A 15,406-nucleotide genomic window follows, 5' to 3' on the forward strand; every position below is an offset into this window, starting at 1 on the left:
AACAGCAGTTTGCAGTTGTGTGAGACCCAGAAACGGGATAATAAACTGCAAGTACTGTGGACAGAGGAGGGAACGTAAATAAATATCATGATGTGGCCTTTCTTAACAATAACACTAGATGGAAGTAGCTCAGACTGACCTGTGCTAATGAGGAAACTGGGAATGGATGTGTCATTGCGTATAGCGAGTGCACACATCTATCTTCTGAATACTGCAATGAATAGCTGCATGGGAGAGCTGGGAATACGATAGTGATACTCCTTGGATTAGATCTACGGGGAGGAAGCAGTGCCAGCCTGTAACGTGCCAGCCAGTAGGGCTGCACTTACATTGAATTTTCGTTTACTCACAGTGTTGTAATTGCCCCTTAGTGGTAATAGCACATATTTAGCAAAAAGCAATATAGGTAATGTACATGCAGAAGGGTAGAGTCACTGCCAAATGCAGCACTAGCCACTGGAAATGTAGAAACTAAAGCTGGGTTCATAAAGTCAAATAAAGGAAGCGACAGCAGAATTACGTTTGAAGCATGAGGTTATTTTTTTAGTGCATTCACTTTAATTGTGCTTGTCGTTTGAATTCCCATGTCTTAACACAACCTTCCGCTTGACTCGAACCTTAATAACATCCTCCCATCATTTAAAAAAAATGTGCAGCAAATGAGCGTGAAGAAAGCAAACAGCTGACAGCTCAAACCGAGAGATTACCTATAGTCGAAAATACGTACAAAATAATATGCTGTGAGAGGAAGTAAGCAAAGATAAATATAGCGCTTTACAATAATACCATGAGGGCATGCAAAGACCGCCCACGCTGCTTTCATAGCTCATGCTGTGGACATACCAAAAGGAGCATCATAGAAATCAAAGAAACATCGCATTATATTAAAAATCATATAAAGCCTGGTCAATGATGTCATTGTTGCATCAGTCTCATTACGTTATAGTTACCATAACCTGGCATTCGAACGTCTGCTGTCGCGTGCACCTAGAAATCATCCTAAGTCAGTCCGATCCTTACGACTCGTGGCGGGGTGGGGGACTCGCGGGGGGGGGGGGACGGGACGGGACTTGGGGGGAGGGAGACGACGGGACTTGGGGGTGCGTTGGGGGGGGGGGGGGGGGGGGGGGGGGGGGGGAGACTCGCGCGGGGGGTTAATAAGAAAACTTACCTGACTGCCCGTGTCCGCGTCAGAGCAGAGGAAGCAGCTCTAGTGATGACGCAGCGGAGGCTCGGCCGGCTGGGCCAATCCCAGCGCGGCCGACGCAGGCTGCTTCCTGCTCTCCACTCCTCCTCCTCCCGATGACACGGCGGAGGCTCGGCCGGCTGGGCCAATCCCAGCGCGGCCAAAAAAAGTTTAAAGCAAATAATATCTTGACGCTTTGCGAGGCAGTGCAGCTCGCTTGTGCCAGACCCCAGCACATATATGATGGTATGACGCCAGCCTATGTACACAGATGTGTAAATAATAATCACATTATAAGTAATAAGGGTTGTGTATATATATATATATATATATATATATCGTCCCCTCCTTCCCAGTCCATGAAAAGGGCTCCCGTGCTTGCTCCGGGGCAGCCCCAGGGTCTCTGCATGTTACTGGTCCCGTGTAGCCGAGGCCCAGGAAGAAAAGACACAGCTCAAGGTCAGCGGCTGAGGTTGAAACCTCTGGCAAGCAGCGCTTCCAGCCCCCGCCCTCCCCCCTCACACACACCACCCCCATGAAGGATTCCTATCGACATAGTACTGCTACGTGGGATGGAAAGATCCGTACAAACGTGAATGGCAGGCCTCGTGACTCAAATGAGGCCGTCCTTGAGCAGTGACACAGAAAGAGGCCATTTGTCTTGTGACATAGCTTGAAGTATTTTTCTCACGGCATGCAAAGGTCTGCAGCCCTTCTAGGCGTCGGCGTCCGTCTGGAGCGGGCAAATTGCCGGTTACAGAAACTCAAATAGAAAAAAATATTTTTCTATAGAGGAGTTAAACTATACCTTCGATTGTAAGACTTAGAATGAAAACCCAGCTCCAGTCGGCTCAAGGAAAATGAGTTCACGACAACAGCCACTGGAGCACACCTTCATTGCCTACACCTAAAGGAACAGTCTCGTAGTAGCTTTATTATTTTATTTCACGACGCTGAAATAGTCAGGAAGGCGGGTGCCCTCAATCCCGGACCAGATTCGGGGGCGTTCCCGAGAACAGGCTTTCGGCTGACGTCGCCAAAAGCCAAAAATTCTCGGGAACGCCCCCGAATCTGGTCCGAGATTGACGGACAGAGCCCTCTCCCAATGGCTAGCCTCCTTTTATGGAGCTAGCCAATGGGAGGAGGGGGCGTATACCCGACCCCACACACAAATCATAAGGTTTTTTGGCGCATGCGCACTACGTGCGCATCGCCAGTCAAAACCTAAAAAGGAAGAAAGATCAGAAGGTTCATCAAAAATACGATATCGACCCTTAAAAAGTGATACGAAACTTGGAAGGACCAGCAAAGGAAAAGGGGATGTTCATGTACAAAAGACGTTTTCGCAGATTGAGAAATCCTTTCCTTCGAATTACAGTGTCTCTAGCAAAATCCTGTGATATAGTAATCCGATGTCCTTCCCAAGTCACCGATTTAACCTTCCTCATATGAGCCAAAATTTGTACCGAATGCCGATGACGCAGCGGTTTAAAAATTACCGCCCTCTGATATGTTGAAGATTTGGGTTTAAACGTAGGAACTCAATGAGTTTTCTCAATTTCAAAGTTTCTCTGAAAGGAAATTTGTAAGGTAGAAGGAAGCCATTTGGATAGAAAATCAATCATTGAGGAGGCTGATTGTTCCACATCTTCAGGAGGACCAAAAATACGTAGATTACTCCTCCGATTACGATCGTCTTGCTCTGTAAAGTCTCTTCGCAAAGCCGCCATCCAACGTTCCATCTGTTGAAAAGCTCTCGAGTATTGGTGTGTATTATCCTCCACCACACTGATACGGGATTCTGCATTTGTAACCCTGACAGTTAAGGCTTTAAAGTCACTCCTGATAGCTGCCACCTCAACTTGCAGTAAATCGGTATTAGTCTTGGTAGATTGCGCAATATTGTGTACAACATTTAGACGCGCCAAAATAGCATCCAAAGTGGTATTAGTATCTTTCTGAGAGGACTCAGGAGTGGGGGACTGCTGTTTAGATCTTTTTAGAGTCCCTTTAGATCTTTATTATTGGGAGAAGGCCCCATGTTGTCCGCCATAGGAGCAGGTCCCAGTAAACGCTCCAAAAAAGCACCAGAATAGGAATGCGTAGAAGGACAAAACAAAAATAGGCCAAAAGTGACACAAATGACACCTCACCAAGTCTCACTTATAGTAAACACTGTATGATCAATAAGCTCAGACTATGGCCGTGACATTAGAGCACAAAATGGCGGACATGAACAGTTGAGGCAAAAGAAAAAGCCATGTAAGCTACCACAAGAGCGCAAAAAAAACAGTATCTTGCAATTGTCAAGCAACCTCTAGAGCAGGTTACACAGCGCAAACACCTCAGGTGAGGTAATGTACCATAATTAGACAGCAGAGGGAGGTGAAAGATGTCAGTCAGAAATCCACATGTCAGAAAGCTTATATCTGCGCCTGCAATCAGTGAAACACTTCCAAAGGACCAACAGTATAAAAAAAAATATTAAATATCACCTTGTGTCATCTTCAAATAAGAGTTGCGCTGTATTGCATTGCTCTTGTGACAGAAAACACGAGCGTCGCCACCGCAAAAACAAAATGGCGGCCGCTAGCAAAAATTCTAGTAGCGAGGCTTCCAGACGAAGAAAAGGTCAGGTCTTGCCTTCTTCAGCTGTTGTAGCGTATATCAAAGCGTTCACGGCACATTCCGATTCATTATGCCGAGTTCGGGACTGAAAAACGGCATCAAACAGGATCCCAAAATCGTCCAGACAGCCACTGTTGTCCCCGAGCTCAAGCGCGATCCGCCATCTCGTAGCGGCGCGCAAGCCACGCCTCCGGCCAGTGTCAATTATTAATACCTATGAGAACAAGTCAAGAAAATGGCGCTGTTCAGAACGGTCTTTCACTGAAACTCCTCGTCTCAAGAGCCATACCTCAAAGATGCTCGTTAAGGAATGTGAACTTAATTGTCTACTACACAGCAAATATATTATTAGTGTACAAGGTAATGCAAAAATTGTTCTGTCAGATCGTGCAGATATATATTTTTTATTGACTATAAGACCAATAACTATGCTCTTTTGATTGGTAATAGCTATGTTTTGAGTTTTGAACATACATAGTACATTCAAGTGGCAAGAATGTCTTGGCAGTATCTAACAAACACTTTTTAATATTGTATACAATAGGCAACAACAATTTCCTGTTGATTTCAATCAAATACAGACAGCAAGCGATTCATGACTATTTTGAACTGCAATATAAGTAATTTGTATTAGTTGCAGAGTAAGTAAGAGATCAATATGTGCTGGACTGGCCAGTGATAGGGTCACAATTTGTATGAAGTGGGATTGAGTTGTTCTTCCTGTCAGATGGCATGAGTCAGTAGTTGACAATCAGTAGATGAGTGTTCAATTTAGTGTTTTCATTAGTGTTAGGCAAAGTAAGCTATGTGTCCTCCCGCAGAGTTAGTAAACACAGAAAGAAAAAGTGTAACTTTAAACAAAACCTACAAATCGCATAGGTTTACTGATTCATAACAATCGTCTATCACCAACATGTCATATGCAGCAGGATCCCATATTAAAGACAAGTGCTGGAGGTGAACCCAGGCATCAGCGAGATATTAAAAACACACTGGCGGCTTGATTTAGGAGAAGATACATTAAGGTTTTTGCACAACCTGCATCTATAATTTCTCAATTTGTTGGCCAGATAACTTTAATTATTTTGGATAGGGCATCCTCAAAGTGGCCTCTTCAATGCACCTTTCCGCATAAAAAACCCCCATAACAAACAGATATGGATTAGCTGGACTCTGGTGAGATAGAGTAAGCTACACATGTTTTCCTCTCAAGAGCTGGATTCATAGTCATTTACTGATTGCTGCAAAACACTGAATTAAGCAAATTCAGCATAAATACAATGGATTTAGTCAGAAGTCTACAAAACAGCCTCCTATATTAGGTCTTCACCATGAGGTTCAATACATTGCCGATGGTTGGCTTTCAAAGATGTGCGTGAACTGGATTTGTTTTACGGAGCATCCTACAGAGCGAGTGGTTATTAAGTTCTTGGAAAGGGACAAAGAATATTCCAGGAGTAGGGAGCGGTCTACACCATTAGTCTATTTCAGTTTTGTTTCACTGGGGCAGCATCATGGAGGGATCTTTGGACCCTAAAGGAGATGTAATATGAGGCACAGTTCTGAAGATGTTCTGAGCACTTAAATCTTGTTTATAGTGAAGATTTTAAATTTTTGTCTTAACTCCACCAGGAGCTACTGATGCTATTGAACAGGCCCAAAAGCACTGCTACCCGATATTAGCATCCTTTAGCCCTGATTTGATCTTGTAAAGGTGTCCATGTCATTATGAGAAGATTGGATACCACCACTTCCCCGTCAAGTTTTTCTTCAGTGCACCATCTGAACTTTCTGTAGGGTTTGAAGACCAAATGGAAAAAGAGTTAAGTATTTGCAGGTGGACTCATCCTAGCTCATATGGAAAGCAGGTTTCCCTATTCAGAAAGTGTAAACTAGTCTAATGTGCAGAATTACTTTGATGCTCACTCGATTAGCTCTATTATCTATTAACAGAATAAAGAAAATACCCTGCTCTGGCAGGCAGTTCTGCACTGCAATTCTACTGGATAGCAATTTACTGTGAATGTCATATTAGGCGGCCACAGACAGCCACATCCCAATGTTAACATCAGCAATGACTGTAGAGCTAAAGGATCAGTTATTGCGCCTCCTATTCACACTCTGCAATGGCAATAGAAAGGAAAAGAATCCAGCACAGTGCAAAGCGTCCAGGCAGACTTGAGCACTGGTCCTCAATTGAGTAGTGTAGTTTGTGTCCAGTGATCCTAGTGCAAAGGAAAGGGGAAGGAGGCTTTCTGCAGCAGTTCACTATTGAGAAGTGTACAAAGGCATAAGGATTTTGAGTTAGCTCCTCCATTATCTGTAATTACTTTATTATTATTAGCATCAATTTATTTTATGTTACAGCGTATGCTTTTCAACAAATTTCGTTTTAGACTTTTCCTTTCTCCTAGTGCAGATGATTTGGTATCCAAGAGTGAGAGTGATCAAGTATTTGTACAAAATATAAATGAGAGGAAAAGGTGTCAATTGGGGTGTAATAGGAAGAGAACACTACACATCTAAAGGGTAACTGCTAAGAGTTTAAAGAAGGGAGCTTTAATTAGATCTAGCAGGGCCCAAAATGTCCTTGTCTGTCCTAGCCAGTTCTTAGACAGCCCATCTTGTTTCTGTACCTTATCCAGTCTCTGACATATGTCAAAACAAGAGGGCGTCACTTCAAGAAGCACACATGCTCCCAAGCATACATGCTCCCAACCGAGCCGTCTGTATTACAGTTATCTTTTTGATCACTTAAAGCTCTTAAGGCTGAGCTGCCTCCGGAGACAAAGCCATTGCTCATCTGTGAACTAGTATTGGGGATGTGGGTGGACTAAAGTGGGGTGCTTGGGTAGAATAAGTAAATCTATATGTGCTATGAAGCCATAAATGAGTAAGCCACCAGGCTGAAGTCCTTAATGGGCTGGGCGACTCTTGCATTCTACGGGCAGCCAGGATCCCAAGTCTGTGCAAAGGAGGAGCCACTAAGGAAACCATTATTTTCCACTCATCATCTGGGAACACCAATAGCAAAGCAAATTAGCAAGATCAGCAGCATTCGCTTACATGCTAATGGGAAAAGCTGTGCCTGGAACACAGGGAAAATTAAGGATTTTGGCCCAAGAACGAAGTGCTGCAAAAACAAATCCCTATCCACTCCCCCAAATTATAAGGGATCTTAATGATATTCACAAATGCCTTTTTGGAAGATTGTCATAATGTGCTGGTTGCGATACAAATGTTTTATTTCAAATAAATCACCCTTTCAAGTACACAAAACTTACCAATGCAGTCACTGTCTGTAAAGCCAAATATCCCCTTCACCTGGTTATAAGTGACATGTTTCTGAACTTTAACCACATTGCGATAGAAATCAGCACTCATTCTAGAATTAAAAACACATGTTCAATATTAAAACAAGATATGAGTATCACTAAGCAAGTGATCACTAAAACATGATTAGTAGGGATAAAAGAGAAGGATGGTTAGAATAAGGGAACCATCAAAAAGCAATTCTGTAAATGTTTCTTGCATAAAGTCCTAAACGTTTATACTCATTGGTATCTTGTGTAAGAAGGAAGGTGCATAATGGCTTGCTTCAATTTAAAAGTGGTATGGAGAGTCTTTGCTTGTCCACATCTTCACCAGGAAGTTCACCCATAGTGATCACTTCATTGCTCAGCTCTGAATATACAATATATTAGTTACTTTCCAGACCTGGTATGGTGAAAGACTCAAGCTCCTAAATTGGTACCCTGCCTTTCCTTACTATGGCCCCTTCACATTTGTCACTTTTGGGAACAGATTACCAAGCAAACTGCATTAGTACATGTTAAACATTAGTGTATTTCAAGACTCAAATCAACATTCGGAAAAGGGAGCACTGGCTCTGTATGAAAACAAGCAGAGCTCCATGTGCCTGCTGCTGAAATGTACACTAACGAAATTGTTTTTTCCAAAACTGCATCCAGGGTAGTAGTTGTTATATAATAAGCACTGGCAAAAAGTTGAAAGTGGAAATGCAAGACCCGATCCAGCAGGGTACAAAATATACAAATGATTCAGTGGCAGATTACAAGATTTACAATTCAGTGGCAGATTACAAGATTTACAAATGATCCTGTAGAAGATGACAAAGCATACAACTGATTAAGAGGAAGATTACAAAATATACAAATGGTTGTTATGAGGATTACAAATCATGCAACTGATTAGGAGGAAGATTACAAAACATACAACTGGATAAGAGAATTACAAAGCATACAATTGATTAGGAGGAAGATTACAACATCTTCAAATGGTTGCTAGGATTACAAAGCATACAACTGATTAGGAGGCAAATTACAAAATATACAAATGGTTGTTAGGAGGATTGCAAAGCATACAACTGATTAGGAGGCAGATTACCAAATATACAAATTGTTGTTATGAGGATTACAAAGCATGCAACTGATTAAGAGGAAGATTACAACATCTTCAAATGGTTGTTAGGAGGATTACAAAGCTTACAACTGATTAGGAAGCAGATTACAAAATATACAAATGGTTGTTAGAAGGATTACAAAACATACAACTGATTAAGAGGAAGATTACAAAATATACAAATGGTTATGAGGATTACAAATCATGCAACTGATTAGGAGGAAGATTACAAAACATACAAATGGTTAAGAGAATTACAAAGCATACAATTGATTAGGAGGAAGATTACAACATCTTCAAATGGTTGTTAGGAGGATTAGAAAGCATACAACTGATTAGGAAGCAGATTACAAAATATACAAATGGTTGTTAGGAGGATTACAAAGCATACAACTGATTAAGAGGAAGATTACAACATCTTCAAATGGTTGTTAGGAGGATTACAAAGCATACAACTGATTAAGAGGAAGATTACAACATCTTCAAATGGTTGTTAGGAGGATTACAAAGCTTACAACTGATTAGGAAGCAGATTACAAAATATACAAATGGTTGTTAGAAGGATTACAAAACATACAACTGATTAAGAGGAAGATTACAAAATATACAAATGGTTGTTATGAGGATTACAAATCATGCAACTGATTAGGAGGAAGATTACAAAACATACAAATGGTTAGGAGAATTACAAAGCATACAATTGATTAGGAGGAAGATTACAACATCTTCAAATGGTTGTTAGGAGGATTAGAAAGCAAACAACTGATTAGGAGGCAGATTACAAAATATACAAATGGTTAAGAGAATTACAAAGCATACAATTGATTAGGAGGAAGATAACATCTTCAAATGATTGTTAGGAGGATTACAAAGCATGCAACTGATTAGGAGGAAGATTGCAAAACATACAAATGGTTAAGAGAATTACAATGCATACAATTGATTAGGAGGAAGATTACAACATCTTCAAATGGTTGTTAGGAGGATTACAAAGCATACAACTGATTAGGAGGAATGTTACAAAATATACAAATGGTTATTAGGAGGATTACAGGTCCAAAAACCTTGGGAAACAACTAATGTCAGATATACTAGCCCAGAGCTCTCAACTCATTCAGACTAACATATTTCTTCAGTGAGACTGCCCTGATGCCTGGGAAAGAACAAAATAAATGTGCTGTATTGTACTTGACTTTATATAGTGCCTTATACCAGTGACAACGGGCCAAAGTGCATTAGCAGATGGTAGCTTGGAACACAGAGGGAGAGCACATGGTTGGAAGAGTGTTGATATTGCTGGGTGGCTTATATAGTAAGTGCTGTGGCATCCTGCATGATTGACCAGAATGGCACTACTATCTTGTCTTAGATCACTGTATCTAAGCGTGTAGTGGGAGTAAGAAAAGTAAGACCCACAGCACATGGTTTTTCATTACTTTACTAGTGACTTAACTGGTTACAGCGGACTAGAACGGTCTCTATGGGGCCACCCATGAATGAAAGAGGAGCATTCCATGGTACGCAATGGATACAGGGAATCACTGTAGTTAGCTTTTAAATCCCCCAAGGTGTAAAGAGATAGAGCGGAGGCAAAGGAAGAACAAAGTCAATTATGCTGGATGATCTCAGGCAGTCCACATCTGCATTGTATAAAGCCAGCCATGGTATACAGCGTCCATGCAGTCCTGCTGGAAAAAGAAGAAAGTGACTACTAGGCATAGGCTGAATGCGAACTGTGGTGGATTATACCAAGAGTCTCTGGTACAACTAGGTGTAAAATGCCCCCGCCCGAAATGCACCAGAGAGACAAGGTCGTAGGTCACCACAAGTACTCTTTAGATACTAGACACGAACATTAGTGGAGGGACACACTGGAGAGTGCTGGTTACTGTACAAGTTTATGAGCCCTTTTTGTGTGGAGCAGGAACGTACTGCAGAATATCCCCCATCTCCTATAAATTATGTTTAACACCCCAACTTAAGAATGCTTGTGGATTGGCAGTGCACTATCAATCACAACAGCCAATGCTACTCTCTTGTTTGCTGCATTCCAGCTCTTAATCTGCTTGTCAGGATGTTGGCCATACCCTGTCCAGATTGAATGCTCTTGTGCAATATACATGTATTATGGAGGAAATAACCATGAATATAAATGTTCGCGATCTTCCCCTACAAAGCGATTTCTGCAGAATTCTGGGAATTATTTCTATTGCTTTTTGCGCACTGAAGTAATGGAAAGCCTACACGTAGCACAATACAAATCTCCTAAATAAATAATTAAAGTGAGTCCTGAGACGCTGCTATGAACTTTCGCTCAACCTTAGGAGTAGCATACTTAGTTTTAACGTTTATGCCAGTTGGTTTTAAGACTGCTCCTTAACATGGGAAGATATTTTTCTTTCACAGATATCGCTTTTATTAATAAATTGCCTTCCTCTTCTTCCACTTGTCCTGCAACAATATGATGGAAGGCTGCCATCTGAATTGAACAGGTATAGAGGCTCAGCACCAAGTTTGGAATCTGGGTATGAAGGCTGGCCTTCTCGCTACGCTCAAATCCAGTGATTAGGGGCAAATTACCCTATCTCCCTGTGACTAAAAATGTAAATATAAACCATGTAAATATGTAATTCAAAGATATAAATCCCAACTTGATATACTCAACCTTATATCTCCATCCCCACCACTCCACTCATCCAACCCTCCTCCAAAAACATAATGTACAGACCGTCACTGCTCACCAGTTAGGAAAGCACTGTAGAAATGCCAAAGCATACCGGAGAGTCACCTGGAGGTGAAGCCTTTAGGAATGTGATTCCAATGGCTCATCATCCATAGACTCCATCGGATATCTGTTCCACACATCACTATGCTCTTGATCTTCTGGTTGCACATTCCTGATTGGCTTCCTCCTCCTTTGAATCAGTGTTTGGGGGACTGATGAAAAGGACACTATGGACTTGGTGTAAATATTTTTTATTTTTCTTCTGAATAGGATTACTTTTAATTTTCTTTAAAAAAGTTGTTAACTTCCTCTATTTTTGGAGTAGACCTTGTGGAAAGGGAGTCAGCTTGAGCCTCCAGTAGGGGCTTCATGTGCCAACGAATCAGCATTGCTTTCTTCAACGTGTCTGGGCTCATGGTTATTTTCAACCTTTAGCGTATCTAGTCTCCGAACAGATTTGTTGTGAACATAGTCTGGTAGTCGTTTCTCTTTTTGAGATCGATCTTTGACCCTAAATATTTTCTTTTTTTGAGGCGGACTCAAAACTGTTTTCAAAGTCTGTCCTCCGGATTACTATTGGTGCAACCTACACATTTATAACATTTGCTTCTGCTGAAGAATACATGTAAATAGCTTGATTCGTAGCTAACCGTGGTCAAGATAATGTCCTGAGCATTAAAGGTTTCTGTAAGTTTTTTAGGGTAGTTCAGATTTGGAACCTTAGGGTTCAAAACATGACAAGCTCAGATACATCTTGTACACACCATCTACCATTGACAAATGAGCGCACAACTTCTTCCCACCATTTTTGGTGCCTCCATCAAACTCCTCCGAACAATCTTTTCAAACTAAAACCTTCGGCATGCTTTATAGTTGTGTACAAAGTAAACATGATCATCTAAGGGATCAAGTGTTACAGGATGGGCACAATTTAAACGGCGTGTTTTCTATACCACTGCTGATCCTCCCTGGTGGGGATTTTTTATGACCTGGCATAGAATTTCTAGTCTTCAGTGATGAGACTTTGTTGTTAATGCACATTATTTTGATGGATTTGAAATGACGAACTACAGACGCAATGGTGGAAAAAAAATAATCTAAGAAGTCTGTGTCACTTAGTTTCGTGGGTTTCAGGAACGTTATCACACATTATAGAGGCATGCCTGACTCTAGATATTAGGAATTCAGAAAAAAATAACTAAATAAAACAAGTTGCAATGTTCAGAACCCATCCCTAAATAGCAGAGGAGTGCACAGCATGTGATGCAATCTTAATATTACAAAGCACGCACTTTGCAGCATTCAGGAACGAATCGGTGTAACAAAATGTATTATACTCATTCATTTATTTCTTTACTTTCAACACTCTAACACGTTCAGTATGACTGGTCACCAGCGCTTACAAAAGTCGGAAGTGAAAGCATGTTGTTATTATGATTATTGTAACAGTAGAACTTTTAGAACACTTGCTTTAGCGCCTATGTGTCTAAAATTCATTTAGGGTAACCTAATAACAATTCATGAGAAAACACAGCCGAACAATTTTTTTTTTGCTGCTGGGTACTTCCGGGTTAATGCCTTCCTATTCCGGTGCTTCATGTTTTGAGGATGTAGTACAATGTTCTTGAGGTTCCATGAAACAAGTTCTGCAGTTGTTGGAGTCATAGCATTTGAGTTGTGGGCTTTATGTCAGTTGTTTAAATTGTAGAACCATCACATTTCTTCTAACACCGGTGGATTATGTAATTGTATACCCTGTTGTACGATCTGCTTGGCAGCACATTGCTATGTAGATCATTCAAGTAATGAGGCTCCTTCAAAAATGCTTGGAGTTCTGAAGCAAAAACACCTAAGTGTGGTCCTACTCAAGTGGCTGTGGATATGGCTACAACAGCGTCTGTTTTCCATTTTAAAAGTGTAATATTTGTTTGAATGGAGGTATGATCAACATGGCCAAACAAGATTTAGATTCCAACAAGTAGGGCATTTGCTGCAAGACATAACTTTCATAGAGATCTTTAGCTCTCAAACACTAAATTTGAAAAGCTCATGTTCTTTTCTAGGGTTGTTATTAAGGTCTAACTTACTGTAAAGGATGCATTAGTGTAGACGTTTATGCATGCCTTGCAGGACATGACAAATGCCCAATTGAGAGGTCTTATATTCAATGCTAAGAACATGAGAAACACTTAAAAGGCAGAATTATTCTTTGCTTAATGGACCACCTCAGCATTATAGGCAAGCATGTATGCATGTTGAAAAGCATGTTCTAAGGGTATCAAATGCCAATGTTCAGCATAGAAAGCAGTGAATAATTCTTCCTCTTTCGCGAGAGGAGGATTTCTAGCAGCGCAAAACTATCAACGCGACAAAGGAGGTCAGATTAGGCAATGGGAAATGACTAAAAGCTAAAGTATTCAAACCACAAAAGCTAGATTCCAGGTGGCTTTGAGGGTAAGCAACAAACATGCACATAATCACCATAAACAGGGTATTTTGATACTAAAAATCCAATCCCATCCCATCAGAGTGCTAAAATGAATGGACTTCTAAATAACTTTGTGGCACATTAAGCTGGAGAAAAGGCATCCTTTTCGGTGCATTAATGAGAAATTAGTTTGCATTCTAGAGTAGGTTGACTTCTTGCCCATCCAAGCGAGCATAGAGACCACAAGGTATATATTTGTTTTGGAAGTTTTATACTGTGCTCGATCGGAAGGTATCAGAGCGCTTTACATGAGCACCAGTTGAGTTACAGACGGACACATTCATTTTTGGTTAGGCAAGGAGATTAAGTGATCAGCCCAGAATCACAGGAGGTTGAGCTTCCCTGCCGAGACTCGAACTCGGTTTCCCAGCTTCGAGGTTGCCCACTTTAGCCGTTAGGTCACATCCTCTCCCTATTTACTTCAAGGAGGTACATTTGAATTAAAGCTCCTGCTCTCCATATCTTCTAGGGATCAAACTTTAGTGACATACATGTCCAGTGTAATTACTAGTGTACTCTATACAGGAACAAGCTGAGTTCCTGTCTCTCACTACACAAATTGTGACAAAGTAGAACCCTATGCCTCAGGGTCATCTCCCAGATGTCTACCCTACCGGGAGATATAGTGGGTCCTATTGTCTGCTGAAACGAAAACTGCAATACTTGCTTGTACATACAAACTACTCTTCCTTGAAGGACCCTAAACATGATCTATAAAACAGAAAAATCTTCTTCAGACCCAAAATTCAATAGACTTCTACAGCGAACTCTGGAATGTCTAATAATATGTAACTTAGCAAAGCAATGTGTGTTCATTGTGCCCCAGTTATTGCAAGACCACTGATGGCGAGTACGGAATGGAGATTCAGTACTTAATAAGGTGTTCTAACTACAATGCAGATTAAAACAGGAGCCTGCGAGGAATGTAAATTGAGGCTTCATGTAACTTATTTCCCTAAACGGATTATGATTTCAGCCTAAAAATGAGAGGCACCGGAATTCACTGTGGTTGGGAGAATGTAGATTTATCATAGTCTCTGATCACAAGAGAGGGCAGTCAAAAGACAAGGGCACTGATAGTCATCAATTAGGGTATGTATTACGGTCCTTTTACTCTGGTACAAAATGCAGTAATGCGCTCTAATGTCAAACGAAGAACTGCATACTTGTGTGAGTTTTGAAAGTATTACAAATCTCAGAATGATTTATTTGAAGTAGTTTTTCTTTCCAGTTTTAAATACATTTACTTTGCAGCTTGCCTCCAACAATGTGATAAAAATCTGTCAGGGGGTGTATAGGCATAAAAAGGGCAAAAATAAGTGACAGCAGCTCCATGAAAGGTGTGGTGCTTCATGGTAACTGCACATATTGTAGATCGCAAGACACGTGGGTTTAGTAGGGGGGGCGTGGTTTGGCGCCGACCGGGATGGCCGTGTGAGCGTGTAGCTCCGCGCCGAGTCCCGCAATTTATCCTGTGATTGCAGCCTGCGGGACATCTGGCCGCATAAAATTCGCCTCGTAGGGTGAATACTGCCCGGGGCTGAGAGTTTGGCTGCTGGCGGTGCCTCGGGAGCCGAGCGGAGACGGTGATCCGTGGCACGGAGGTGCCCAGCCGGGCACAAAGGCAAGATGGCGGTGTGAGGGTCCGGAGTGGACCGAGGACTGTGGGCGTTTGTAGCTGGGGACCTGGTGGCTGCCGTGTGGAGCGTGGGTGCAGAGAGGCGCCTGCGGACACTTTCGGGTCCGAGTGAGGGGCTGGAGCGTTGTCCCCCCCCCGAATTGTGGTTCCTGTGACTCCTCGCGCCCTCCCCCCTTCCCCCTCCCGCTTGCTGTCCTGAGAGCTGGCGCACGACGGACAGACCTGGGGCTGCGGCGCCTGCGGCGAGCGGAGGGCGCATTTATAGAGCGCTGGACTGAGGCGCCTGGTGAGGCCCGCGCTGGCAGGCGGACCCGATAA

General features: G+C 42.0%; 1 protein-coding gene across 2 annotated transcripts in view; it reads right to left on the bottom strand.

Annotated features, from left to right (window-relative positions):
• WARS1 (tryptophanyl-tRNA synthetase 1) overlaps nucleotides 1–15,406 on the bottom strand; it is a 141,257-nt gene that overhangs the window by 25,718 nt on the left and 100,133 nt on the right. For both annotated transcript variants that reach the window (XM_086937813.1, XM_086937812.1), the window contains exon 7: nucleotides 7,099–7,199. In XM_086937813.1, the coding sequence (XP_086793939.1) occupies nucleotides 7,099–7,199 (101 nt within the window). The remainder of the gene's footprint in view (nucleotides 1–7,098; nucleotides 7,200–15,406) is intronic.

This window comes from Lissotriton vulgaris, chromosome 9 (genome assembly GCF_964263255.1).
Source record: "Lissotriton vulgaris chromosome 9, aLisVul1.2, whole genome shotgun sequence".
Lineage (NCBI taxonomy): Eukaryota > Metazoa > Chordata > Amphibia > Caudata > Salamandridae > Lissotriton > Lissotriton vulgaris.